This window comes from Saccoglossus kowalevskii, chromosome 13 (assembly GCF_978046115.1).
Source record: "Saccoglossus kowalevskii chromosome 13, keSacKowa6.1, whole genome shotgun sequence".
Classification (NCBI taxonomy): Eukaryota; Metazoa; Hemichordata; class Enteropneusta; family Harrimaniidae; genus Saccoglossus; species Saccoglossus kowalevskii.
The window spans coordinates 23,864,903-23,892,586 of NC_140653.1; the positions used below are offsets into that span (position 1 = coordinate 23,864,903).

The 27,684-nt window shown below is 35.6% G+C and overlaps 1 protein-coding gene across 2 annotated transcripts in view; it reads right to left on the reverse strand.

Moving 5' to 3' along the window:
• Positions 1-27,684, reverse strand: part of LOC100377658 (centlein-like) — a 73,383-nt gene that overhangs the window by 27,286 nt on the left and 18,413 nt on the right. Inside the window, exons 3-6 of one of the 2 annotated variants that reach the window (XM_085507097.1) lie at positions 20,273-20,361; positions 14,939-15,023; positions 6,366-6,409; positions 86-170 (exon numbers count right to left, since the gene is read on the reverse strand). In XM_085507097.1, the coding sequence (XP_085363223.1) occupies positions 86-170; positions 6,366-6,409; positions 14,939-15,023; positions 20,273-20,361 (303 nt within the window). Of the gene's footprint in view, positions 1-85; positions 171-6,365; positions 6,410-14,938; positions 15,024-18,351; positions 18,464-20,272; positions 20,362-27,684 lie in introns of those variants that run through there. The other variant, XM_085507098.1, reaches the window with a different exon arrangement.

Here is a 27,684-nt window from a genome sequence, read left to right on the forward strand (position 1 = left end):
CACCAGGAAAACGAAATGCTTTACTAATGCTGTACACATGTAAATCTTATGGGACACCATGAAAGAGGTTTGTGTGTTTGCTTACCAATTCCTCCAGTGATCTTCTCTTCTCCTTCAGATCACGGTTCTCTCTATTCAGGACTGAGTTTTCTTCATCCAGATATATTTTTCTGTAGATTAAAGATATCATAGAGTTCAGCGAGATATGCATCTCTCCCTGCCTACATTTGAATGAATTCAGCACTTGAAATAGTGTTGTCATTTAAAAAAATTTATTCAGAACTTCAAGAACAAAATAATTAGTTTTATGTCAATTTGTTTTTCAAAAGCAAACATGCATTTTTTTAGGTTTATCTTATTGTTAAAAATGATGACAAGAAACATGAATACTTTTTTTGCTTTCCAACACAACCTTTTTTGTATTTTGACATTATTGAAGTCTTTCTAATAGTTGGTCCATCTGATTTTTCACTCAAATAACAATTTGGTATTTTCCTCTAGCAATTCAACCACCTGGAAGGAAATGGCTACGCTCAGATGCTACCAAACAGTTTTCTTTTTATTGATACTAGAAAAAACTTAAATACTTGAGTTTTTCTGTTTCACATTTTTAGCTCCGCTGTCGACTTTGTCGAGCGGAGCTTATCATATGAGTGATTGTCCGTCGTCGTTGTCGTCCGTCGTCGTCCGTGTCAATGTTTTACTTTTTCGACTTCTTCTTGAAAACTACAAGCCTAAATGCTTTGATACTTGGTGTATATGTACCTTGGGTAGACCTCTCTTAGGTTTGTTCATTTCATGTTGATATCTTTAATTCTCTAATTTTGGTGAATATTTTTGTCATTTTTGGTAAAAACTGATATTTTCGACTTCTTGTTAAAAACCGCAAGTGCAATTGCTTTGATATTACATTTATAGGTACTACATGTGGACCTCTCTCAGATTTGTTAATTTTGTAATGATATCTTTAATTCTTTAATTTTGGTGAATATTTTTGTCATTTTTGGTAAAAACTGATATTTTCGACTTCTTGTTAAAAACCGCAAGTCCAATTGCTTTGATACTACATATATAGGTACTACATGTGGACCTCTCTCAGATTTGTTCATTTCGTGATGATATCTTCAATTCTCAAATTTTGGTGAATATTTTTGTCATTTTTGGTAAAAACTGATATTTTCGACTTCTTGTTAAAAAACGCAAGTGCAATTGCTTTGATATTACATATATAGGTACTACATGTGGACCTCTCTCAGTTTTGTTCATTTTGTAATGATATCTTTAATTCTCTAATTTTGGTGAATATTTTTGTCATTTTTGGTAAAAACTGATATTTTAGACTTCTTGTTAAAAACCGCAAGTGCAATTGCTTTGATATTACATATATAGATACTACATGTGGACCTCTCTCAGATTTGTTCATTTTGTAATGATATCTTTAATTCTCTAATTTTGGTGAATATTTTTGTCATTTTTGGTAAAAACTGATATTTTCGACTTCTTGTTAAAAACCGCAAGTGCAAATGCTTTGATATTACATATATAGGTACTACATGTGGACCTCTCTCAGATTTGTTCATTTTGTAATGATATCTTTAATTCTCTAATTTTGGTGAATATTTTTGTCATTTTTTGGTGAAAAGTGATATTTTCGACTTCTTGTTAAAAACCGCAAGTCCAATTGCTTTGATACTACATATATAGGTACTACATGTGGACCTCTCTCAGATTTGTTTATTTCGTGATGATATCTTCAATTCTCTAATTTTGGTGAATATTTTTGTCATTTTTGGTAAAAAGTGATATTTTTGACTTCTTGTTAAAAACCACAAGTCCGATTGCTTTGATATTACATATATAGGTACTACATGTGAACCTCTCTCAGATTTGTTCATTTTGTGATGATATCTTCAATTCTCTAATTTTGGTGAATATTTTTGTCATTTTTGGTAAAAAGTGATATTTTCGACTTCTTGTTGAAAACTGTAAGTCCGATTGCTTTGATATTACATATATAGGTACTACATGTGGACCTCTCTCAGATTTGTTCGTTTTGTGATGATATCTTCAATTCTCTAATTAATTTATTTTGGTGAATATTTTTGTAATTTTTGGTAAAAAGTGATATTTTCGACTTCTTGTTAAAAACTGTAAGTCCGATTGCTTTGATACTATTCATATTGTTCATTTTCTAATGATGTCTTCAGTTCTTTAATTGAAATGTGCATTGCTAACAGCGGAGCTATCTCAGCCGATAGGCTGTTTGTTTATGTTTGTACGTCAAAGACAACTTTTGTTCCTTTTTCACAAAATAAACCCTCAATTTATTTACAAAAATTTGGTTCAAAATCTTTTTCAAAATCTGTTTTAAAATTAATCAAATAAAAATGTGCAAAACGCTACAGCAAAATTTTGGCGGGAAAAATTTAGGGCTTCAAAAGGTAATTTTTTTTAACAATTCAGCCACCTCTGAAAGTAATTATTCCACATAATGCAAAAATAATAATAATTTGGTAAAATTATCCTTACAAACACCCTAAAATTATCAAATGACAGGAAAATGTTGGTCACAAACACTTTGTTTGCCGACACCTATTTTCCCATTCATTTTTTGGCTATTCCTAGAGGCTTTCAGTAGGGCAGGTGTTAATGGTCGACAAGATAAAAAAAACAGAACCCGTACATGTGAATCATATAGGTTTCATAAAAACGACACATCGGTAACAACGATTAAGAGAAATGAAGAAGAATATGCTGCGGGTGGCCACTATAACGCAATAATCGCTATAAACATGTAACGATTGTTAATATTTCCTTTATCGTAAACTGTTTCCGCTATTTAAATGCGAGGTCCACAACCTGTAATCACTTAAGTAATTAATATTTTTTTTTTTTTATTTTATAATGTTCATACATCAATTTCAGTAAGTTAATGAAATTGTGCAAATAGCTTGAAGGTACAAATTTATTTCACTGAAATGGTGATTCTTAAATAACAATGAACTTGTACAGTAATTGTTAACACCGGAGAGAGCTGAATACTGTTGAATTGTTGCCATGGCAGCTACCAAGAAACTATGGTTACCATGCTAGTTTAACACTTTAAATGCCCACCAAAATTTCAGTGCAAAATTTTGCAATTTTTTATGAATGTTTCTATAATTGCTTATTTTTTATGAAATAGTCATAATTTAGCATTGGCTCCAGGGCTTGATTAAGTTTTTTGAAAAAATACGGCCAAAATTTCATGAATGAGGACAAAAGTTGTTTTGACATTCAAAGAGGACAACACGAAATATTACATGCTATGTTGATATTCTAGTACAAGAGAACGCAAGCCAATTTTAGACTATAAATAACCAGTGTGTAAACAAAGATTCATTTTGGGATCTACATCTATGTTGGAATGGTTACTATGACAACAATGTGTGGGTAGAGTTACACTGGATGATACTTGGGAAAAACTAGTGAAATAAATAATGACAGTTGATTTACATTAAGTTTAACACTGAAAACAGAAATAAAAGGCTGTTATGAATGGAAAACTTTTATTGTCAAAAAATAGGGCATTTTCCTCAAATTTCCATAGGAACATTTCATAGATCAATCACAATTATTAGACCATTTTATTGGATGGTTGTCATAGTTTGATACGGCGTTAGATGCCTATCAACGAGTTAACGCTAAGCGGCCTATGGCTTGTAACTAGTGTTTTGATTGAGGGAACTAGCCTCGGGAAGAGAGACAAATTCCGCTAAATATAAATGTCTGACATTCCCTTTCAAAGTCGCTAGCAAAATAACTTGAAAGAGATTGATTTTAGGTCAATTTAGTTCATTTATTGGAAGTATCAAAAGAAATGCTTTAATACACAGGCGAGCGAAAGACAAGGTGTCTGGGACAAGTGAAGTGCTTATAATTGTCAAAGTGGCTGTTATTTATCCGGCAAATCGTTCAACCCTTTTCGTCACCATTGTCGATGTTTATCAAATAACAAAGAAGTGAAGTGCTTAAACTCGTTTTCCGAAATTAAAATAAAGCATGTATTAAGTTGTCTCTTTGTTATAAAAATTAACATTGACACTAGCAAAATTCACCAAAAATATTGAAAACAAAATTGTGCCAACATTTTTTTAAGAAAAAAAAATTATTGTTTAGTTGATACTAGCTTATTTAGCTTATTTATTTAGCTTATACTGCCAACGTAGTTTGAATACAGTCAAAAATTATTTCACATTTCCTAGTATTTTAAGCAATTTTATCACAAAGCAACATTAGTTTTAGGCCAAAAACTAAAATAAAATAATTGGATGGATTGATTATCAATTTTGTATTTTTTTTTTTTTAAATTCAATATATTTTTTGGATGTATTCAATCAGACATGATAGTTTGACATTACAAAAAATCACAATAATAGGACCATAAAAAAATACTAATTTCTGGTCATTTTGCTAGTCAGTTAAAAATGTATGCATTTATTGTCAAAATTCAGGAAAATTTTAAGAAAAACAAATTTTTTCTAAAAAATAAATACAAGTTAAATAAAAGCACAATCTTTAATGATGAGTTTAAAATTAAAATATAAAAAAAAAAATACACGCTTGCATTTATTTTTGAAAACAAATTGACAAAAAACTTTTCTTTCTGGGCTTTTCAGACATGACCTGTTATATTCTGTTTTTTTTCAGACAAAGACATGAACTGTCAGAGTGGCTTTTGTGACATCACTTGCAAATCACCCCAAACATCTAAATCCTAGAACTATGATACCTCCTCAGGCAAAATTGGGATTGCGTATTCAAATTTTATTATCATATAAATTATTTTCTCAGTGTGAGGGAAAAAAAGTAAGAGTTTATCTCTTAAATGAAGCTTTTAGTTGCGAGTAGCTAATCAGTAAAATTATGCCCCCAAGCCAAACTGTTTTGCTTGCAAATTTGTCCCGAAATGAAATTTGTAAAAGAGAAATGACTTTCTGACTTCTCTGTCATGCCTGAATATGAGATACAGATGTCATTCCAGGTGAAATTGTGATGAAAGATTTGTTGTTGACGTATATGTATACCATTAAGTATCCTTCATAAAAAAAAAAAACATTTGAATTTTTTTTTATCCCCAGATGGTGAAATTTGTAAGTCAAATTTAAAAATTAGGTGAATCATAAAAATTAACTTAAAAATGGAAAAAATGTTTAGCTGACAATTCTAGCGTAAACTATCATAATTTATTTGTAAATCACATTTATTCTGTATGCATACATAAATAGTTTTTTTTTTTTTTTCAATTTCTAAATTACTACATTTACGAATAAGATTTTTACGAAAGGTGCTCGTGAACTCTATCATGATTTCAAAACAAAAGGGTCATTAGAAGTGCTGCATATCTGATTACATAGCACCAGCAATTCCTAATGAGATTGAAAATCAAACCGGGATGGGGCAAGTGGCTTAAATTATACCAGTGTCACACACTCCCCAGTAATGAAAACATTCAATTTTTCGCATGGGGGACTTCAGACGAAATGAGAAAGCTGAAACCTATGCATGGCAGAGAGACTAAATCTAAATCAATTGGGACCTTTTCAGTTTATTTTGGGGGTTTCCAGCTTCATAACCACAGTCAATTTGCATATACTGGGTACAAATGTATGTAAATTTGACGTAAGAGTGTCTGGACTGCCAAAGCTCAACGGCCCAATTTATCTACTACTGATTAGGACAATTCATTAATTAAAGAAGTGAAGGACAGTAGGTATACCTTTCAAGGGATGGACCAATTTTGCTTTTGAGAGAAGCATTTTCAAGCCTCTTTTCACAGATATTTAATCCTTGATCTAAACTTGATGTACATATATAGCATATCCAAACTAATCCCCCCCTGAAAATAATTGTTCAACTCCTATAGTTAGTAGAATAGTAGATCACATTTCCTACCCCTGAAATCAATTTGGTTTGCCCTCATTCAATTCATATTTCTATCATATGAAAATAAAAATCCCCTTAAAAACAATTGGTCAACCCCTAATGATAGTAAATCACATTGTCTACCCCTTAAAAAAATTGGTTAGTCCCTATACAAAATGAATCAAACCCAAAACAGCTTTCCCACAGAAGAATTAACATATGGAACCAGAACGTCATTTGACACTTTTCCTTGATCTGGTCATGAAACAGTTTGAATTAAGTCTCAGAATTACTTTACAAATTGTGAATAGGCGTATCTAGAATTACTTGTCAACAAAACACTGCCGTAGGGGAGTCTAGCAGTCCTTATACATTGTATGAGACACAACTTCCCATCGTGAGCTGATGTATGCGGGTATCAATTCTGTGGAGACGTTTCATTTATAAATTAGTAGACCCACCTGGCGACAAAATCGTTGAGTTCTTGCTGTTGTTGTGTCAGCAGCTGTAAAAGAAAGAGAGAAAATGAGGAACGCTGAAATATGATATGAACAAGGAACATTAGGATGCTTGAGAGATTGGCCTGAACACACAAACAGGTTGTATAGTTATAATAGCAACCCTATGAGAACCAAACTGAAGTTATTGAAGCGTTCACCCATGATTAAAGTCAAACACACTTTGTTAAACATTTATTCTCATATAATTTAACAAGTAAATGATTTAGTATTACAGGAATACATATTAAATAAATATTACTTTAAATTGTCACAAATCGGGAAAAGGGAACAATCAGCTGGTGATAAAATATTTCATAATCATTATACCGGTAGTAATAAAAGACATCCTAAATGCTGAAAACTAAACACATCCTGAATGCTGAAAACTAAACACATCCTGAATGCTAGACACTAAACACATCCTGAATGCTAGACACTAAACACACCCTGAATGCTAGACACTAAACACATCCTGAATGCAGAACACTATAAACACATCCTGAATGCAGAACACTATAAACACGTCCTGAACGAAAAACACTAAACACATCCTGAATGAAAAACACTAAACACATCCTGAATGCTGAACACTAAACACATCCTGAATGCTGAACACTAGACACATCCTGAATTCTGAACACTAAACACATCCTGAATGCTGAACACTAAACACATCCTGAATGCTGAACACTAAACACATCCTGAAAGCAGAACACTAAAAACAGCCTGAATGAAAAACACTAAACACATCCTGAATGCTGAACACTAAACACATCCTGAATGCAGAACACTAAACACATCCTGAATGCTAGACACTAAACACATCCTGAATGCAGAACACTATAAACACGTCCTGAATGAAAAACACTAAACACATCCTGAATGAAAAACACTAAACACATCCTGAATGCTGAACACTAAACACATCCTGAATGCTAGACACTGAACACATCCTGAATGCTAGACACTAAACACATCCTGAATGCTAGACACTAAACACATCCTGAATGCAGAACACTATAAACACGTCCTGAATGAAAAACACTAAACACATCCTGAATGAAAAACACTAAACACATCCTGAATGCTGAACACTAAACACATCCTGAATGCTGAACACTAAACACATCCTGAATGCTGAACACTAGACACATCCTGAATGCTGAACACTAAACACATCCTGAATGCTGAACACTAAACACATCCTGAAAGCAGAACACTAAAAACAGCCTGAATGAAAAACACTAAACACATCCTGAATGCTGAACACTAAACACATCCTGAATGCAGAACACTAAACACATCCTGAATGCTGAAACCTAAACACATCCTGAATGCTGAACACTAAACACATCTGAATGCTGAACACTAAACACATCCTGAATGCAGAACACTAAAACAGCCTGAATGCTGAACACTAAACACATCCTGAATAAAAAAAACCCACTAAACACATCCTGAATGCTGAGCACTAAACACATCCTGATTGAAAAACACTAAACACACCCTGAATGCAGAACACTAAACACATCCTGAATGCAGAACACTAAACACATCCCAAATGCTGAAATCTAAACACATTCTGAATGCTAGACATTAAACACATCCTGAATGCCGGAGACTAAACACATTCTGAATGCAGAACACTAAACACATCCTGAATGCTGAACACATTTTGAATGCAGAACACTATACACATCATGAATGCTGAACACATTTTGAATGCAGAACACTAAGCACATCCTGAATGCTGAACACATTTTGAATGCAGAACACTATACACATCCTGAATGCTGAACACATTTTGAATGCAGAACACTATACACATCCTGAATGTTGAACACATCCTGAATGCAGAACACTAAACACATCCTGAATGCAGAACACTAAACACATCCCAAATGCTGAAATCTAAACACATTCTGAATGCTAGACATTAAACACATCCTGAATGCCGGAGACTAAACACATTCTGAATGCAGAACACTAAACACATCCTGAATGCTGAACACATTTTGAATGCAGAACACTATACACATCATGAATGCTGAACACATTTTGAATGCAGAACACTAAGCACATCCTGAATGCTGAACACATTTTGAATGCAGAACACTATACACATCCTGAATGCTGAACACATTTTGAATGCAGAACACTATACACATCCTGAATGTTGAACACATCCTGAATGCATAACACTAAACACATCCTGAACACTAATCACGTCCTGAATTAAAAACACAGAACATATCCAAAGAAGGTTTCAACAAACAAAAGTATTTTCACAAGATACTATTTTTGCTGATTTATTCTTCTTGCAAAAATGAATTATAATCTAACTGTATTTTATAATGCAGCTTTATGACACAAACACAGATAGGTACATGAAAGATAAAGTTTATTACTTTGGCAAAACAGGGGGGGGGCACACAACGAAATCCAAACTTGCATTGTGGAGGCGCACTTAAAGTCCAGCTGTTATAAAAAAAAAAACTTCCAAGTCACGGTCAAATTGTTTGTCATCTGTTTTGTCCCAAAGTGGATAAATGTGGCTATGAATTTTACCGCATGAATTTGTCGTTTTGTGGAAACCTAGTTCAGTGACCATATATTTATATATTTTAGATTTTTGAACATTTCAGTCACCCAACCCCTCTTGCTGGATTTCAAGGTTTTCTGAGTATGTTGTTTTTCATGGTAGCAAACTATCCTAAATCAAAACTTAGCATATTGAGATTTCTTTCAAGAAAGGTCAAAATCACGAAATGATGAAAATTTCACTGGGATACAGGGAGTCACGTAAATGCCGTGAAATCATCAAAACCTGATTATTTCTTGTGTTCAAAATTTAATGGATTTACAATCTTTGAAACAAGATGTGACTTTCATTTCCTTATTTTTCAGTTTTTAATTATTGTAAATATAAGACAACAATCGCCAAGAATCTACTGGAGATGAGATGTATAAATGACTAATGAAGCACAAAAACACACATCAAGATACTATACTAACACACCCCTACAAAAAAAATGGTTTGTCTCTAAGGAAGAGAAGGAATAAAATAAAATAAACAAAAAAAATACCAGTACTTAAAAAAATGCTAAATATTGCACCAAAAGCTTGGCAGTAAAAAATGATTTGGATAATTTGGAAAAGTTATTCAAAAATGTAAAAACACACATAATACAAGCTTTGCTATTAAAGTAAAAAAACTAGCAAAACAGTTGATGAACGCTAACCATTTGCATTAGTATTTCTAGAAAAGTATGTTTGAGCTGTGACTTATCACACCACCTGAAAACTCACATGAATCTTCATCAATTGGCCCGGGATCTTCATCGCACATCACACGTGCATACCCTTATCCTATACATCCATGACTGTATGCAGCAGCACAATAACATTTGTGAAGTCAACTTTCACAAAATAAAAACCACATAATTTGAATCATATTTGTTCCAAAATTGTTATTCAGATCAGGAGCCAATATCCAAAGTTACAGAAAAATACAAAATAATAAGCAAAATGTTGTACCAAAATTTGGGAGAGAAAAATTATAGCGCCCAAACGGTTAATACAGACTAAATTTAATGAGTGAATTTAAAAAATAAAATGGTGGCAAAAATTCTTACCAACTGTTAGAAAACAAGAAAGAGTGAACAATGCATTATCTGCAAGTGTAACTCTACCCTTAAGGGGTTAATTTGTATGGAGAAAACGGCACAAATATAACTAGCTAAAGTCTTGTATGACTGCCTTGGAGACGTGGCATGTCACCGGTTTCACTGTCAGAACACAAGTCAGTGAAGGCCGTCTTCTTGGCAATTCCCTTGGAAAGTTTAGTCCGAAACCAAATTAAAATGTTATGATTTCCCTAGTTTCTAGAGTCTGCGTTTGGAGAAGACTAGTGTCACATCTGATTTCATTCTTAGCTGACTTTCGGTGGCATCAAGAAACTATTGATTTCTTACAACTCCCCAAATATCTGTGAATTCATTCAGGGTTTCCTTGTTTATAATTTACCTAGGCACATACTAAGAAGAAACGTTTTTTGTTGTTGTTTGACCCTAGTCACATACTATCATCATACGTACATCAGCAATAAAAAAAAAATACTAAAAAACACAAACCAACCAACCAATTCAAGTCGAACAACAACCGATTTAAACTTTAAATACCAGTAACTGCAATGCATTGTGGTTATGTTGAAACATGGTTACAGGTCTATGGTATATATACAGGTCTATGGTATATATACCTATTATTATATATTCCAAAACAACATTCTTTTCAATCTACAAAACCAAAGATTCATAAGATAAGGGTATAAAAGTAGTGTGAGACATGGTAAAAATCTCATTTGAAATCACATGAATTGTGAGATGTTAAAAAAATTGTGGGACAAACACAGCACTACACTGAACTGCATTATACTGCACTGCACTACACTACACTGCACTACACTGCACTACACTACATTAAACGACACTACACTACACTACACTACGCTACACTAGGCTACACTGCACTACACTACACTGCACTACACTGCACTGCACTGCGCTACACTACGCTACGCTACGCTACACTGCACTAAACAACACTACACTGCACTGCACTATGCGACACTACACTACACTGCACTACACTACACTACACTAGGCTACACTGCACTGCACTGCACTACACTACACTGCACTGCGCTGCACTACACTACGCTACACTGCACTAAACGACACTGCACTGCACTGCACTATGCGACACTACACTGCACTGCACTACATTAAACGACACTATACCCTACGCTGCACTGCACTGCACTACACTGCACTACACTACACTACACTACACTACACTACACTACACTAGAATTCAAATTGACCAATCCAGAAATGGTAATATCAATGAGTTAATAGTACAACATCCAATCAGCAAGCTCCTCTTTTTGAATAATGGGATGGTCACTTGAATATGCGCATGAGTTTTTGAGCCAATAACTATTCAGTATTTGAAATTGAATAAATGATCTTGATTTACAGTATTTCACAAATAAGTTTATTAACTAAACTACAACTTTCTTCCATTCACTGCATCAGTGGAAAATTAAAAAAACATGGTCAGTTTTATCCAAACGGCAATCATTTTGGTGAAGAGGCTGCCATGTATTATAGTTTCTTAAGGAGTATGAATAGATAAAGGGGGATGATTTCATGCATGGAAAACTCATTGATCAAGAAGATGACTAACACAAACAAGCTTTCAAGAAGGAGGACTCTTGAGAAATGTGACAAGCAAGCAATGCACACAAATTACTTTGAGATTGTTATAAAAACACCTCGAGGTATGCATCAATCAGATTCAGTAGTGATGGGCCTCTACTTGATGAATGAAACAAAGGTTGGATATATGTATGCATACACACAGTTCTTGACATGCTGACACATTTCCATTGCTGGTGGGCTCAATCCACATGATATTTCAACAAGTACTCGACATGAAACAAAACTGCTCAAGGACTTATGAGAATTTCATAGAAACCTAACAGTCAGGGGTATCATTTAAAGCAGCCACTCTGATCAACAGCATGGCACCTCAATAATAATAATACATTTACTATATTCATTTTATGATTCTTTTTTTTCAAATCCTTCAAAAAATGAATGAACTTTATATCTTTATTTTACATATTCCCATTCAGTGATCTGACCTATAAGCTTTCACTCATGACCTTTAGATACTCTGGCTTATGAACCTTGCGGCCGCCATGACAACATAGACCGAACACAATTGTTTAGTATGGCCTAAATCTTAAATCTGTTTGTTTTTTTGAAAAAGAAAGTGAAGATTTCATGATGAAAGAAGAGTGAGAAAAGTTGTTTCAATTTCAATTTTGGGTTGGGACAGAAAACACACATTTTGTTGATGGGAGATAATTAAAATATTTCTGCCTCGAGTGTTATGTCAAAATATTTATTTTTACAATTACAATAAACAATATTCCATATTTGTAGGGTACAGCAGTCAAAGCAATCTGATATCAGATATTGCATGTGAGATTATTATAAAATGAACCTATATAATAATTTCAAAATTCTTGAGTAAAACAGCGATACCACCTTTAATACTAAAAGTAACATGTTCATTATCGGATCTTTTAATATGAACATGCCGAATTGTGAAACTTTTTCATCGTTTCCTGCACTGCATCGTGGGAAAGAATTGGCAGGAAACATTTGCATCAAAGAATCGATCAGAGCAAACTAAAACACAATATATGATACTGATAGATGTAACCCGAATAGCATTTATGACCGATTATTATCTATGTATATTCACTCGCTCTTTTAGCAACACAAGCCGTATGACACCAAATGTGTTGACCCCGTCACATGACCATTGCAAAATCAAATAGATGGGCTGTGTTAGATATACTGAGAATACCATGCGCATACAGATTGCACTTTTCCCTACACATGTCGAAAACATCAAATTCCTTTCCTTAGCAACAGTCATTGTTATGGTACTGTGGCATAACAACGTCATCAAAACTGTTTAAAAATGAATGTTTTCATAACAATGATCAGGGATTAAAACCTGTTGAAATGAAACATTACACACTGATCTGAGTTGAATCCATTCATAAATGGGGTGCGAGGGTCATTTATTCAGGGAAGATCCCGACAAAAAAATCATTATAGGACACAGTATGTGGCATAATAATTAATCATGTGCTACTTGTTTTACGTATTTATTTACATACTCCTCCAAATTTAAATGGCCCGTCCCTTGAAAGACTCTCACCCCATTTAAATAGTTTCTACATCATTTCATGCTGGCGTCATTAATTTAAAAGTGCCCTCTCACAGCAAATAGGCAATTCCTCAAAAGTTCTGTAAAGCATGTACCATATGTCTTTAACAGGAATTCCTTATGACTACTGACTGTTTTGGTGGAAAATTTCTTTTTGCATCATCTCGGATTTTAGCGAAAGCAGATAAATATGAGAAGAAGAAAAAAGATTACCTGATTAATCATCGCAAAAGCAAAACATTAAATTGTTGAAACTGACTTTACGACACAAAAGAGATTGCGTGACACTTTTGCATCAGTGGATTCGTTTGCTACGAGTAAATGAGTGTGCGTGTGATGACATTTATTCGCAGATATATCCGAATACATAATTTTCAAAAAAGCAGCTCTGGCAATGTATGCTTATTCTTTTCTTTGTTTTATATGGTGCATAAATTGACGCACTTCAAAAAACAGGTTTACATAATGATTATATGCACTTGCCCAATGATAAGGTCATGAGTCAAAGGTTACAGGTGAAACAACATAATCACTAGCATGCATGGCCACAGTGACTAATTCAGATTCTAACATTCACAATCCTGTCTTTTGTCTATTTATTTTATGAACTGGTCATTCATATTTTGCATCCTGACTTCAATATATTGATATACATGTAGTATTAGAAGCGCATCACCTATAGAAATGCACATAACCTTTTTCACTACCAGTTTCCTCTTTTCATCACAAATTCACTTTCCTTCAGAAGATTGGAACAAAAATAGCCAGTTTTTGGATAAAAACTAAAAATTTTGTCTGTTGGCTCAAAAATTAGAGTTCATTTCCAGAAATATTGAAGAAAGTAAGAAAAAAGTGTAGAGAAATCGGGTGAGAAAGTCTGGCGGTGCAAAGGATAAACTGAAACTACATTTATTGTGGATTGGATTCGTTAAAATACCACAAGACACTGTCACTGACGTAAGCACGTTCACTACTAATATGATAACAAAATTAGCATAAAATTAGCATAAAATTAGCATAAAAACAACAATCAACAGACAGGGATATGCACAGACTGACAGACAGACATCTGATTTAAACCAAACAGGGAGACAAGCGAAAGTACTGTTAATTATTCCTGTGCAATGTTTTGATCAATAAGCGTTTAAGGATTCACGATGGTGGACCACAATCATTACCAAATTTGATGATGAGTAGTTTAGACAAATATTTTATGACAAAAAATATTTGTAAAAATTCTAATCCAAGAGAACATACATGTAGGAAAATAAGTGTCGTTCAATTTTTAGAACTGATTTTTTTAATCGAATGACCCACCTATGATAATAATTTACATATATTCAACGAGTAATTGTAAAACACACATGATTGCAATAAAAAGCAATATCGCTTACGAATGGAACAATTCAACCTCCTCGATTCATCCGCAGACTAGGTGTCCAGTCAAAACAGGTCTGTTTGTTTGTTCAATTTATCATTTTTTACTTTCTCCACTAAGTTTTAGATAGCACTTAAATGTGCGCGTAATTATAATCAGACAAACGTAGCAAGAGAAAATGTAAAATCTGACACACAATTTGTCATTCAGTGTCTATTTGTTAGAATGCCTTCAAGGGTTTTTTTTTTTTTTACGTTCAGTTTCCCGAATTGTGTCATGCACTCTCTAAATGAAGTGGTGATATAACTAGGGTATTGATGGATGTCTCAATATATTCCGATACCTTATCTAATTCACTTATCCGTTCATCTTTGATTCGTAGTATTTCCAACACTTTCCTGTCCTTGATCTCAGCTTTTTCCTTCTCCCTGAAAAAACAAAAACAAATACAAAATAACTATTAATTAAGTGATAGTGAAATGCTGAGGAAAACATAAAATATTACAGTATATTTAAAAAAAAAACTACTGTCATAATGTTGGCGGAAAAGGAGAGCAATCTTCTTTGATGTATCATTTTTGTGTAACTCAGGTCCCACGAGATCCAACGAGAAAGGAAACAATTTCCAGCAGTTATCCCCGCAATACCATGATTTACAGTCATAATATCAATACGCTTAGATCGTTGGGATTGCTAATTTATCTCCCTTTATCCTAAACTCAATTCCTTCGCATCTCTGAGTCTTCAGGGTCTTCCTGTTATGTGTGTTTCTTAAATTCCTGGAAAAGACTCAGCATTTCCCCGATGCCGTAGTCAATTACTGACGTGCTCTCGAAAGGTAGTCAACTGTGTTTTGATTTCTATGCGGCGGCATCCCCAAGGTGTAAAAATCTTGGATGTGAAATATGCCTACATCCATGTATCAAGCGATAGATAATACCCTCGCTTTCAACAAGTCAACGACAAATGGAAAAAAACTACAAAAGAGAATACTAAGTGATCCACCTGGATAAAAATTTCATTAGAGTCTGGCTTGGTACAAAACTAATGTGATACAAGAGTCTCAGCTTGTTATAATGAGTAACTGTGTTTTCACGTAATAGTGTTGAATTATTTCCCAAGAATGTAGTTTTAGAGCTTTCTCCATCGAGGGTACACTATGTAGACAAGGAAGACGAGCATGTTTTTCCATGATCAACTTCCTCTCATTTACTGCTTACTGACTTCAGCTGAATTTTTGGTTTAAAAGCGTAATAATTGATTAAGATCTTTCAGTGAAACACATATTTTATTTTACATCTATTCAATCAAAAAATGTGATTATTATTCAAATATGCAGATTAGATTCAAGATGTTTCAGTTCTCATTAAACACTGTAACCATGACTACCAACAAGTAAAAAAACACACTTGTGATCTAATTGAAGGTTGAACAATTATACCCACAATGCATTGCAAAGCGACTAAATTTGTTTTCAAGTTTACTAATTTAGTCAAAAGTCATGAATAAATTAAATTATTATAATTCTGTTTTATTTCATCCTCATAAAATATCTAAAATTGTAAAAGCCAATAATTTCTACTTAGACAAACATTCAAGAAGAAAATTGAATGTACATTCCATGGGAGAAAAGTATGAAAAACAATTCATATGTCATGACATATCCCCCGTTGGTTCAGTAGTAAACAAAACTGAAATAAGCCAGACTTTGAATCAGAACTTGAAACAAATGACTTTTAATATATGTGACAGAACATATACTACATTATAATTGTTATTGATTTTGAATACGATTTGAAAAGTTTGAATGATACAGTTGCTATCCATGTATGACTGAGATTTGGGTGTGGAACGGCAGAAATGGATGCCATGCAGCCATTTTGAATCTGATCAACTTTTAGGAAGTCCCAAATCATAACATATGAGCAACCTGTGTATAAAGACCACCTGCCTATAGTGACCACTTTCACACAGTACCAAGGCATAATGTGCGAGAAACCATTGTATAAAGACCACCTGCCTATAATGACCACTTTTAGGCAGTCCCAAAGCATTACATATGATGAGCAACCTGTGTATAAAGACCACCTGCCTATAGTGACCACTTTCACACAGTCCCAAGGCATAACATATGACCAACCTGTGTATAAAAACCACCTATGTGACCACCCGTTTAGCAATATTTTTGCAGATTCACTTTTGTTTCTTGAACAAAACAATAAATAGCATTTGCATTCACAAGCAATTTTCAATTTCTTCAAGCCAAACTATTAAAAAAACTTATTTGATTTTAATTTGGATCAACTGAAATAAAAATGAGAATTTCATTATTTTCTGAACAAATATTATATTATGAGTTAGCAAATTCATAAAAAAAATCCAACCTTCATATATTCAAAAACCACCCGTCTTTAAGACGCTATATGCACAGGTTTAACTAAAGTTTGTTCATAAATTATAATAGTTTTACCGAAAGACAAGTTAGGATGCTAGCAGAGTTCAAAGTTCATGATAGACTAAGAACACCCGCAAGACTGCCTTGGATATATACCCTAAGACATTTGTGTGCATACGATACTAAAGAAGGTAAAGTCACTTGTAGAATTTCATTAATCGCTGAATGAGATTTGAGGTGAACCTTGGTGACTTAGGTTCATATAGAGATAGCAAAAAATTTATTATAATTGTCATTACTGTAAACACCTTAATAAGTAAACTTTGTTAAATTAAATCCACATGATTATGTAGAATAACAATGGAACTCATTGTTTCCTTGTCAAGTTCATGAACTTAAAAACCCAATGAAATTGCTCAAAATAATGAAATTAAATGCCAGTGAAAAAGATACTATGCAGCCATGTCACGTACAAAATGTAGTCCAAACATGGAATATGGTTCCGTGGCAAAATGAAGTTCATACTTGTACATGTACTGTAAAATCTGTATTAGAAGCCAAGGCTTCTATTAAAATGGTACAATGCAACAGAGGGGATGCGGCTTCTATGAGAGCATCTACACATATGAATTTTTGGTTCTCAAATGTTTAAAAAAGAATGGGTGAGACTTCTATTAGGGATGCGGCTTCTAATACATATTTTACGGTACTATTTTTACATGCAAGTATCAAATCTAAAAGATATTCACAAATCCATGCTTAATGTCTATAACTGTTGCAGGCACACAAAAATATAAAAAATGCATGTTTATAAGGTTAAAATGCCCTGACGGTCACAAAACCAAGTACATGTAGACCCTGAAGGCAGGTGGAACAAGCTATTTAGATTTGATTCTGTAGGAGATGTGCTTCTAATAGATTAAATATGGTATATACAGAATGCTATTATAGGGACATCTCATGAAGAAATGTTTCTTAGAATCTTACGCTGCTGGCTGAGACACTTCATTCCTTATGATATACAATGATAACAAACCCTGTAGTGCACACGTCCCAGGTGAAGTCACGCAAAATCTTCATAGTATTTGATCAAAGTTCTTGCCTGCAGACAAATCACTTTTCTTTGTCTGCTTTTCCACTCTGGGACTTATATGCTTTCAACGCAGGGTCACAGGGCACTAATTTTAGTTGGCGTTGTCAGTTGTAATCTGTCGGGCTCTCTGAATGCAAGGTAGACTGCTCCAGGCGCCTGCACAAGTCATCTCACTAGAGAGGTATGATGGAGAATGTGCAGCAATACGCTTGTACTGTGTCAGCTCTTTGATGTTTGTCATTACTAGACCACCTACAACACGACTTACTTCCTTAGCATAGTTGACGGGAAATTACTTCCTTAATAAAAAAAAATCATGTCGTAGTGATTGGTTGCATGATAGCAGGAGACATATTGATTCTGCCGAAAACCCCCCACCCACTGAACAGTGAATAGTATTGCGCCTATATAGTTACAGACTCAAAACAGCTGTAGGCTACATCCCACAATGCACCATTACACTGGACAGAAAGTCAATTGTATCTAGTGGGAAAACAGACTGTTTGCGCAACAAGACAACCCATTTCACGGTTCTAGACATAGAGACAAACCCAGGTCAAGTATACAATCCTGGATGTATCACATTGTTTTTTGCCCAATTTATTTGTTTGCTATTCATGGAGGTTTTCAGTCTGCAATGTGTTAAAATTAAAACATGAAATTGGACAGCAAGACATACTTTCACACCATGCTAGTGAATCTGTTAAGAAAAGCAAATCAGATACAACTGCGACAAAAAGATAAATATAAAACGCTAATTGCCGATAAGACAAGTGACTGATATAAAAGAGAAATGTAAATAATTTGATGCCATGTTTCCAACCAAAATAATGCTGCAAATTTAAAAAAAATTATATGACCGTATTGAGTGAAAGATAAAAAAAGTTGAATCAAAGGGTTAATAAAGCGACAAAGTCATTTACAATGACTATCAATTATTCCTTAGGTGTACAACTTTTTCTCACATGATGCCCGATGAATTACCAATGTAAACATGTAAGTAAATTGCGAGCCCAGATTCTTCAAAACACCACAGTCACTGGGATGTGCGTTTATTAATTAATACGTATCCAATGCAACACAAACAATACAATACAATAAACGTTATTTACTAGAAGTTTAAATGTACACTGTGATGACGACAATATTACTTTGGTGAATGACACTCAATAAACATTAATTCTATATGTATGCAAATAAATGCAAACATGCTAAAAGATCATGAATTAATAGTATCTCAAATTCGTTACCCAACAGCGTTGGATTCAAATCACAGTCTTTAATCAAATTTAATGAATCTGAAATTATTAGGCCACTCAGCTAAAAATACTGACATGTTATCACAAAATGGCCATCAGTTGGCCATTTTAAGCCTTTGTTAACACAAACGTCAACTTTTGTCATCAGTTACAAAATAATGATGCATACTTGAAAAGATTACATAAGATTGAATCAAGTTGAAGCTTTCTTCTGCTTGTAGTGGTACTGTCACAACATTTTTCAGTCAATACCATCAATTCTCATTTCAAAATCACTGTGGCTGATACTTGACTCATTAGAAGAAAAAGACGAGCACATCACAGTGGCTATACACAAAACTGTAGTAGAGTATTTCATCCAGGGTTTATTCTTTTTACCACCAGACTTTTTCACCAGACTTTCTCACCAGACTTTCTCACTCGGAATTGTTTCGTACGTTTTTCTTATATTCTTTAATATTTCTGGAACTGAATCTTAATTTTGGAGCTGATAGACAAAATTTTAGTAAATTTTTGCTTTTGTCCCCATTTTCTGAAGACTATAGACACGGTTTTGTGAATTTGTGATGAAAAGCGGGAACTCGTGGTGATAAGGTTAAAGGTTGCTGTGATGTGTGAGTGCATTATACATGTAGCTCCCTCCTTCATGCCTGCCATTTTAGAATTATGCATATTAGGAAAACAACAAAAACTTGTACATATATATATGGCTTACTGGCATCATGAAAAACTCAAAAACAGATCCCAATATGTTAGAGTTCAAAAGACCTTTTCTGTACTACAAATAATCAACAACCGTCAACATCTCAGTATAAAAAATATGTTTTCACTTACGTAGATGTATGTGTGCAAGCACATTTCAAAATCAAAACACTGTACATGTGAGGGTTAAAGTTCCTAAAAAATATCTTTCTGACTACATTACGTTACCTTTGTAAAACCAAACTGATCGCTTGCGTCATATCGGGTGATGCCACCTGAAGTCGTTTCCATAGTGACCAAACAAATTCTTTATCTGCCTAGAGGGTGAAAAAAGAAAAATAGTTTACATATAAATTACATATACTACCTGATATACATTAATTAATTTAGGCTTGATAGTTGAATCCTGGTTCTATCACCCACTGACAACTACATTGCAACTACATAGCTCAAGTTTTTTTCTAATTAATTGCTTTATTTTGGCAAGCATAATAAATTCTTGAGAATGAGCACCAGAATCATAAAGGATTTCTTGAGAATGAGTTCTGAAACCAAATCATAATGGATTTCTTAAGAATGAGTTCTGAAATCAAATCATAAAGGATTACTTAAGAATGAGTTCTGAGATCAAATCATAAAGGATTTCTTAAGAATGAGTTCTGAGATCAAATCATAACGGATTTCTTGAGAATGAGTTCTGAAACCAAATCATAAAGGATTTCTTAAGAATGAGTTCTGAAATCAAATCATAAAGGATTTCTTGAGAATGAGTTCTGAAATCAAATCATAAAGGATTTCTTGAGAATGAGTTCTGAGATCAAATCATAAAGGACTTCTAGAGAATGAGTTCTGAGACCAAATCATAAAGGACTTCTAGAGAATGAGTTCTGAGATCAAATCATAAAGGATTTCTTGAGAATGAGTTCTGAGATCAAATCATAAAGGACTTCTAGAGAATGAGTTCTGAGACCAAATCATAAAGGACTTCTAGAGAATGAGTTCTGAGACCAAATCATAAAGGACTTCTAGAGAATGAGTTCTGAAATCAAATCATAAAGGATTTCTTGAGAATGAGTTCTGAGATCAAATCATAAAGGATTTCTTGAGAATGAGTTCTGAGACCAAATCATAAACTGGATTTCCTGAAAATGAGGGATTAATTGAGAATTAGTTCTGAAGTCAAATCATAAAGGATTTTTGTCAGAATTACCTCTAGGTTCAAATCATAGGATTTTTTTGCAAACAAGCAATAACATCAAACCATGAGAGATTTCTTCAGAATGAGCTTTAAATTTAAGATGTTCTCCATGAGAGCACACATGACAACTTAAATCTTGTTCTTTTCTCAAAAACTAGGCAGAATGTACAGGAATGTAATGGTAAATTTTTTATCAAAATAGTCCTGTTTATAGTCTGCACTTTCCTTCAGAAGATTGGGAGAAAAATAGCCAATTTTTTGAGTAAAAACTAAAAATTGACTCAAATTTTGTCTGTTGGCTTCAAAATTAGGGTTCATTTCCAGAAAAATTGAAGAATATTAGAAAAAAGTGCAGAAAAATTTGGGTGAGAAAGTCTGCTGTTGAAAAGGTTAAACCTGTATTGACATGTTAATCAAAAAAGACCGTTGTTTATTGGCGACATACGGTTCTGTAAACAGCTTTAATGTCACGTGAGAATGTTCATAAATTTTGAGAATTTTGTAGCAGTGAATATTTAATTGGGGGGATTTAGTTAGGGATTTGCAGTGAATCTCATGAAATATAGTCTTCACAAACACACTTGACCCCTTGAGGGGCAAACCGTTTTCCCACTGAAATTGGAGTCAACTTGTTCACATTTTCTTAATTTTTTTTCTGAACTCACTTCAAATTTTAGGCCAAACAGACAAAATATCACATTGCTTATAATTCCTGAACAAAAAATTTGAAATTTTCGTCAACGTTTCATAAGGAAAAGAGCAGACTATAAATGGAAGTATTTTGTAGATGGTGTTGAAAGCTGGCACTCAAAAGGTTACAGATTATTTACATCATATAATGAAAATCGATATCAACGAAAATTAAATGATTTACAGAACTCATCAAATAGGGCCGATCGTTTGAGTGTTGAGATAAAAAAACAATCATGGAGATGATTTGAATGACCATCGTGTCCAATTGAATACGCAAAGGTTTAATTAAAAACAGCAAGCAGACATATTAAACAAGAGTTGTGGGACCGCATTGTTTTAAAGATTCTCATCGTCATTGTCGTTATAATTTCAAAGTGAATTTGATGAAGCACTTTAAGGCACAATTAAGCAAAACGAGGAAGATAGAATCAGTAAGAAAGTAAAGTGCTCTCAAGCTTACAAACAAGTAGTATCTAGGGATACTGCTGTATATTTGGATTATTACGGTGAGACTGAGTTCCCTTTTCATTACAAATGTGCATTTCACAGTGACCATTTTGTAATCTTATAGAAAACGGTAGCAGGTATGAACAGAGTAATTATTCGATATAATCAGACATTTTGAGCAATTGTGTCTCTTCAGAGTGGTACGAATAATACACGGAAGAGACATTTTCAGTAATATCTGGCTGTACAATTAACAAGAACTATGAATATTTACTACCATCTAAATTTTTAATCCCGCCAATAGTAACAGTGTACGTATCAGTCAGTATGGTCAGTTTACATGACTGGGTAGTGTCCCAATCAGTCTGTATGGTCAGTTTACATGACTGGGTAGTGTTCCAATCAGCCTGTATGGTCAGTTTACATGACTGGGTAGTGTCCCAATCAGTCTGTATGATCAGTTTACATGACTGGGTAGTGTCCCAATCAGTCTGTATGATCAGTTTACATGACTGGGTAGTGTCCCAATCAGTCTGTATGGTCAGTTTACATGACTGGGTAGTGTTCCAATCAGCCTGTATGGTCAGTTTACATGACTGGGTAGTGTCCCAATCAGTCTGTATGATCAGTTTACATGACTGGGTAGTGTCCCAATCAGTCTGTATGATCAGTTTACATGACTGGGTAGTGTCCCAATCAGTCTGTATGGTCAGTTTACATGACTGGGTAGTGTCCCAATCAGTCTGTATGATCAGTTTACATGACTGGGTAGTGTCCCAATCAGCCTGTATGATCAGTTTACATGACTGGGTAGTGTCCCAATCAGCCTGTATGGTCAGTTTACATGACTGGGTAGTGTCCCAATCAGTCTGTATGGTCAGTTTACATGACTGGGTAGTGTCCCAATCAGTCTGTATGATCAGTTTACATGACTGGGTAGTGTCCCAATCAGCCTGTATGGTCAGTTTACATGACTGGGTAGTGTCCCAATCAGTCTGTATGATCAGTTTACATGACTGGGTAGTGTCCCAATCAGTCTGTATGGTCAGTTTACATGACTGGGTAGTGTCCCAATCAGTCTGTATGATCAGTTTACATGACTGGGTAGTGTCCCAATCAGCCTGTATGGTCAGTTTACATGACTGGGTAGTGTCCCAATCAGTCTGTATGGTCAGTTTACATGACTGGGTAGTGTCCCAATCAGTCTGTATGGTCAGTTTACATGACTGGGTAGTGTCCCAATCAGCCTGTATGGTCAGTTTACATGACTGGGTAGTGTCTCAATCAGCCTGTATGGTCAGTTTTCATGACTGGGTAGTGTCTCAATCAGTCTGTATGGTCAGTTTACATGACTGGGTAGTGTCCCAATCAGTCTGTATGGTCAGTTTACATGACTGGGTAGTGTCCCAATCAGCCTGTATGATCAGTTTACATGACTGGGTAGTGTCTCAATCAGCCTGTATGGTCAGTTTTCATGACTGGGTAGTGTCTCAATCAGTCTGTATGGTCAGTTTACATGACTGGGTAGTGTCCCAATCAGCCTGTATGGTCAGTTTACATGACTGGGTAGTGTCCCAATCAGCCTGTATGATCAGTTTACATGACTGGGTAGTGTTCCAATCAGTCTGTATGATCAGTTTACATGACTGGGTAGTGTCTCAATCAGCCTGTATGGTCAGTTTACATGACTGGGTAGTGTCCCAATCAGTCTGTATGGTCAGTTTACATGACTGGGTAGTGTCCCAATCAGCCTGTATGGTCAGTTTACATGACTGGGTAGTGCCCCAATCAGCCTGTATGGTCAGTTTACATGACTGGGTAGTGTTCCAATCAGTCTGTATGGTCAGTTTACATGACTGGGTAGTGTCTCAATCAGCCTGTATGGTCAGTTTACATGACTGGGTAGTGCCCCAATCAGCCTGTATGGTCAGTTTACATGACTGCGTAGTGTCCCAATCAGTCTGTATGATCAGTTTACATGACTGGGTAGTGTTCCAATCAGTCTGTATGGTCAGTTTACATGACTGGGTAGTGTCTCAATCAGCCTGTATGGTCAGTTTACATGACTGGGTAGTGTCCCAATCAGCCTGTATGATCAGTTTACATGACTGGGTAGTGTCCCAATCAGCCTGTATGGTCAGTTTACATGACTGGGTAGTGTCCCAATCAGTCTGTATGATCAGTTTACATGACTGGGTAGTGTCCCAATCAGTCTGTATGATCAGTTTACATGACTGGGTAGTGTCCCAATCAGCCTGTATGATCAGTTTACATGACTGGGTAGTGTCCCAATCAGCCTGTATGGTCAGTTTACATGACTGGGTAGTGTCCCAATCAGTCTGTATGATCAGTTTACATGACTGGGTAGTGTTCCAATCAGTCTGTATGGTCAGTTTACATGACTGGGTAGTGTCCCAATCAGTCTGTATGGTCAGTTTACATGACTGGGTAGTGTCCCAATCAGTCTGTATGGTCAGTTTACATGACTGGGTAGTGTCCCAATCAGTCTGTATGGTCAGTTTACATGACTGGGTAGTGTCCCAATCAGTCTGTATGGTCAGTTTACATGACTGGGTAGTGTCTCAATCAGCCTGTATGGTCAGTTTACATGACTGGGTAGTGTCCCAATCAGCCTGTATGGTCAGTTTACATGACTGGGTAATGTCCCAATCAGTCTGTATGGTCAGTTTACATGACTGGGCAGTGTCCCAATCAGCCTGTATGATCAGTTTACATGACTGGGTAGTGTCCCAATCAGTCTGTATGATCAGTTTACATGACTGGGTAGTGTCCCAATCAGTCTGTATGATCAGTTTACATGACTAGGTAGTGTCCCAATCAGCCTGTATGATCAGTTTACATGACTGGGTAGTGTCCCAATCAGCCTGTATGGTCAGTTTACATGACTGGGTAGTGTCCCAATCAGTCTGTATGGTCAGTTTACATGACTGGGTAGTGTCCCAATCAGCCTGTATGGTCTGTTTATATGACTGGGTAGTGTCCCAATCAGTCTGTATGATCAGTTTACATGACTGGGTAGTGTCCCAATCAGTCTGTATGATCAGTTTACATGACTGGGTAGTGTTCCAATCAGTCTGTATGGTCAGTTTACATGACTGGGTAGTGTCCCAATCAGCCTGTATGATCAGTTTACATGACTGGGTAGTGTTCCAATCAGCCTGTATGGTCTGTTTGCATGACTGGGTAGTGTCCCAATCAGCCTGTATGGTCAGTTTACATGACTGGGTAGTGTCCCAATCAGTCTGTATGATCAGTTTACATGACTGGGTAGTGTCCCAATCAGCCTGTATGGTCTGTTTACATGACTGGGTAGTGTCCCAATCAGCCTGTATGATCAGTTTACATGACTGGGTAGTGTTCCAATCAGCCTGTATGGTCAGTTTACATGACTGGGTAGTGTCCCAATCAGTCTGTATGATCAGTTTACATGACTGGGTAGTGTCCCAATCAGCCTGTATGGTCAGTTTACATGACTGCGTAGTGTCCCAATCAGTCTGTATGATCAGTTTACATGACTGGGTAGTGTTCCAATCAGTCTGTATGGTCAGTTTACATGACTGGGTAGTGTCTCAATCAGCCTGTATGGTCAGTTTACATGACTGGGTAGTGTCCCAATCAGCCTGTATGATCAGTTTACATGACTGGGTAGTGTCCCAATCAGCCTGTATGGTCAGTTTACATGACTGGGTAGTGTCCCAATCAGTCTGTATGATCAGTTTACATGACTGGGTAGTGTCCCAATCAGTCTGTATGATCAGTTTACATGACTGGGTAGTGTCCCAATCAGCCTGTATGATCAGTTTACATGACTGGGTAGTGTCCCAATCAGCCTGTATGGTCAGTTTACATGACTGGGTAGTGTCCCAATCAGTCTGTATGATCAGTTTACATGACTGGGTAGTGTTCCAATCAGTCTGTATGGTCAGTTTACATGACTGGGTAGTGTCCCAATCAGTCTGTATGGTCAGTTTACATGACTGGGTAGTGTCCCAATCAGTCTGTATGGTCAGTTTACATGACTGGGTAGTGTCCCAATCAGTCTGTATGGTCAGTTTACATGACTGGGTAGTGTCCCAATCAGTCTGTATGGTCAGTTTACATGACTGGGTAGTGTCTCAATCAGCCTGTATGGTCAGTTTACATGACTGGGTAGTGTCCCAATCAGCCTGTATGGTCAGTTTACATGACTGGGTAGTGTCCCAATCAGTCTGTATGGTCAGTTTACATGACTGGGCAGTGTCCCAATCAGCCTGTATGATCAGTTTACATGACTGGGTAGTGTCCCAATCAGTCTGTATGATCAGTTTACATGACTGGGTAGTGTCCCAATCAGTCTGTATGATCAGTTTACATGACTAGGTAGTGTCCCAATCAGCCTGTATGATCAGTTTACATGACTGGGTAGTGTCCCAATCAGCCTGTATGGTCAGTTTACATGACTGGGTAGTGTCCCAATCAGTCTGTATGGTCAGTTTACATGACTGGGTAGTGTCCCAATCAGCCTGTATGGTCTGTTTATATGACTGGGTAGTGTCCCAATCAGTCTGTATGATCAGTTTACATGACTGGGTAGTGTCCCAATCAGTCTGTATGATCAGTTTACATGACTGGGTAGTGTTCCAATCAGTCTGTATGGTCAGTTTACATGACTGGGTAGTGTCCCAATCAGCCTGTATGATCAGTTTACATGACTGGGTAGTGTTCCAATCAGCCTGTATGGTCTGTTTGCATGACTGGGTAGTGTCCCAATCAGCCTGTATGGTCAGTTTACATGACTGGGTAGTGTCCCAATCAGTCTGTATGATCAGTTTACATGACTGGGTAGTGTCCCAATCAGCCTGTATGGTCTGTTTACATGACTGGGTAGTGTCCCAATCAGCCTGTATGATCAGTTTACATGACTGGGTAGTGTCCCAATCAGCCTGTATGGTCTGTTTACATGACTGGGTAGTGTCCCTATCAGCCTGTATGGTCTGTTTATATGACTGGGAGGTTAATTCTTATAAAATATAAAGTTACCTCAGTATAGGTCAATAGTCTGTTTTAATGACCATTGGAGTAATGATTGACCTCAGCTGTGCCTTAATATTTACTAATAGTCAATAATTACCCCTTTGGGCCAGTAAAACTGAATACTTACTGACACTGAGGTACGAGTAACTGTCAACATGTAATTCCTCACATTATTTATGAGTAGTAAGTGACATATTTTATTTTTAAAATTGTAATAATTCATTCATACCTAGTTCAGAATTCCTAAATAAATTTACATACAAATAAA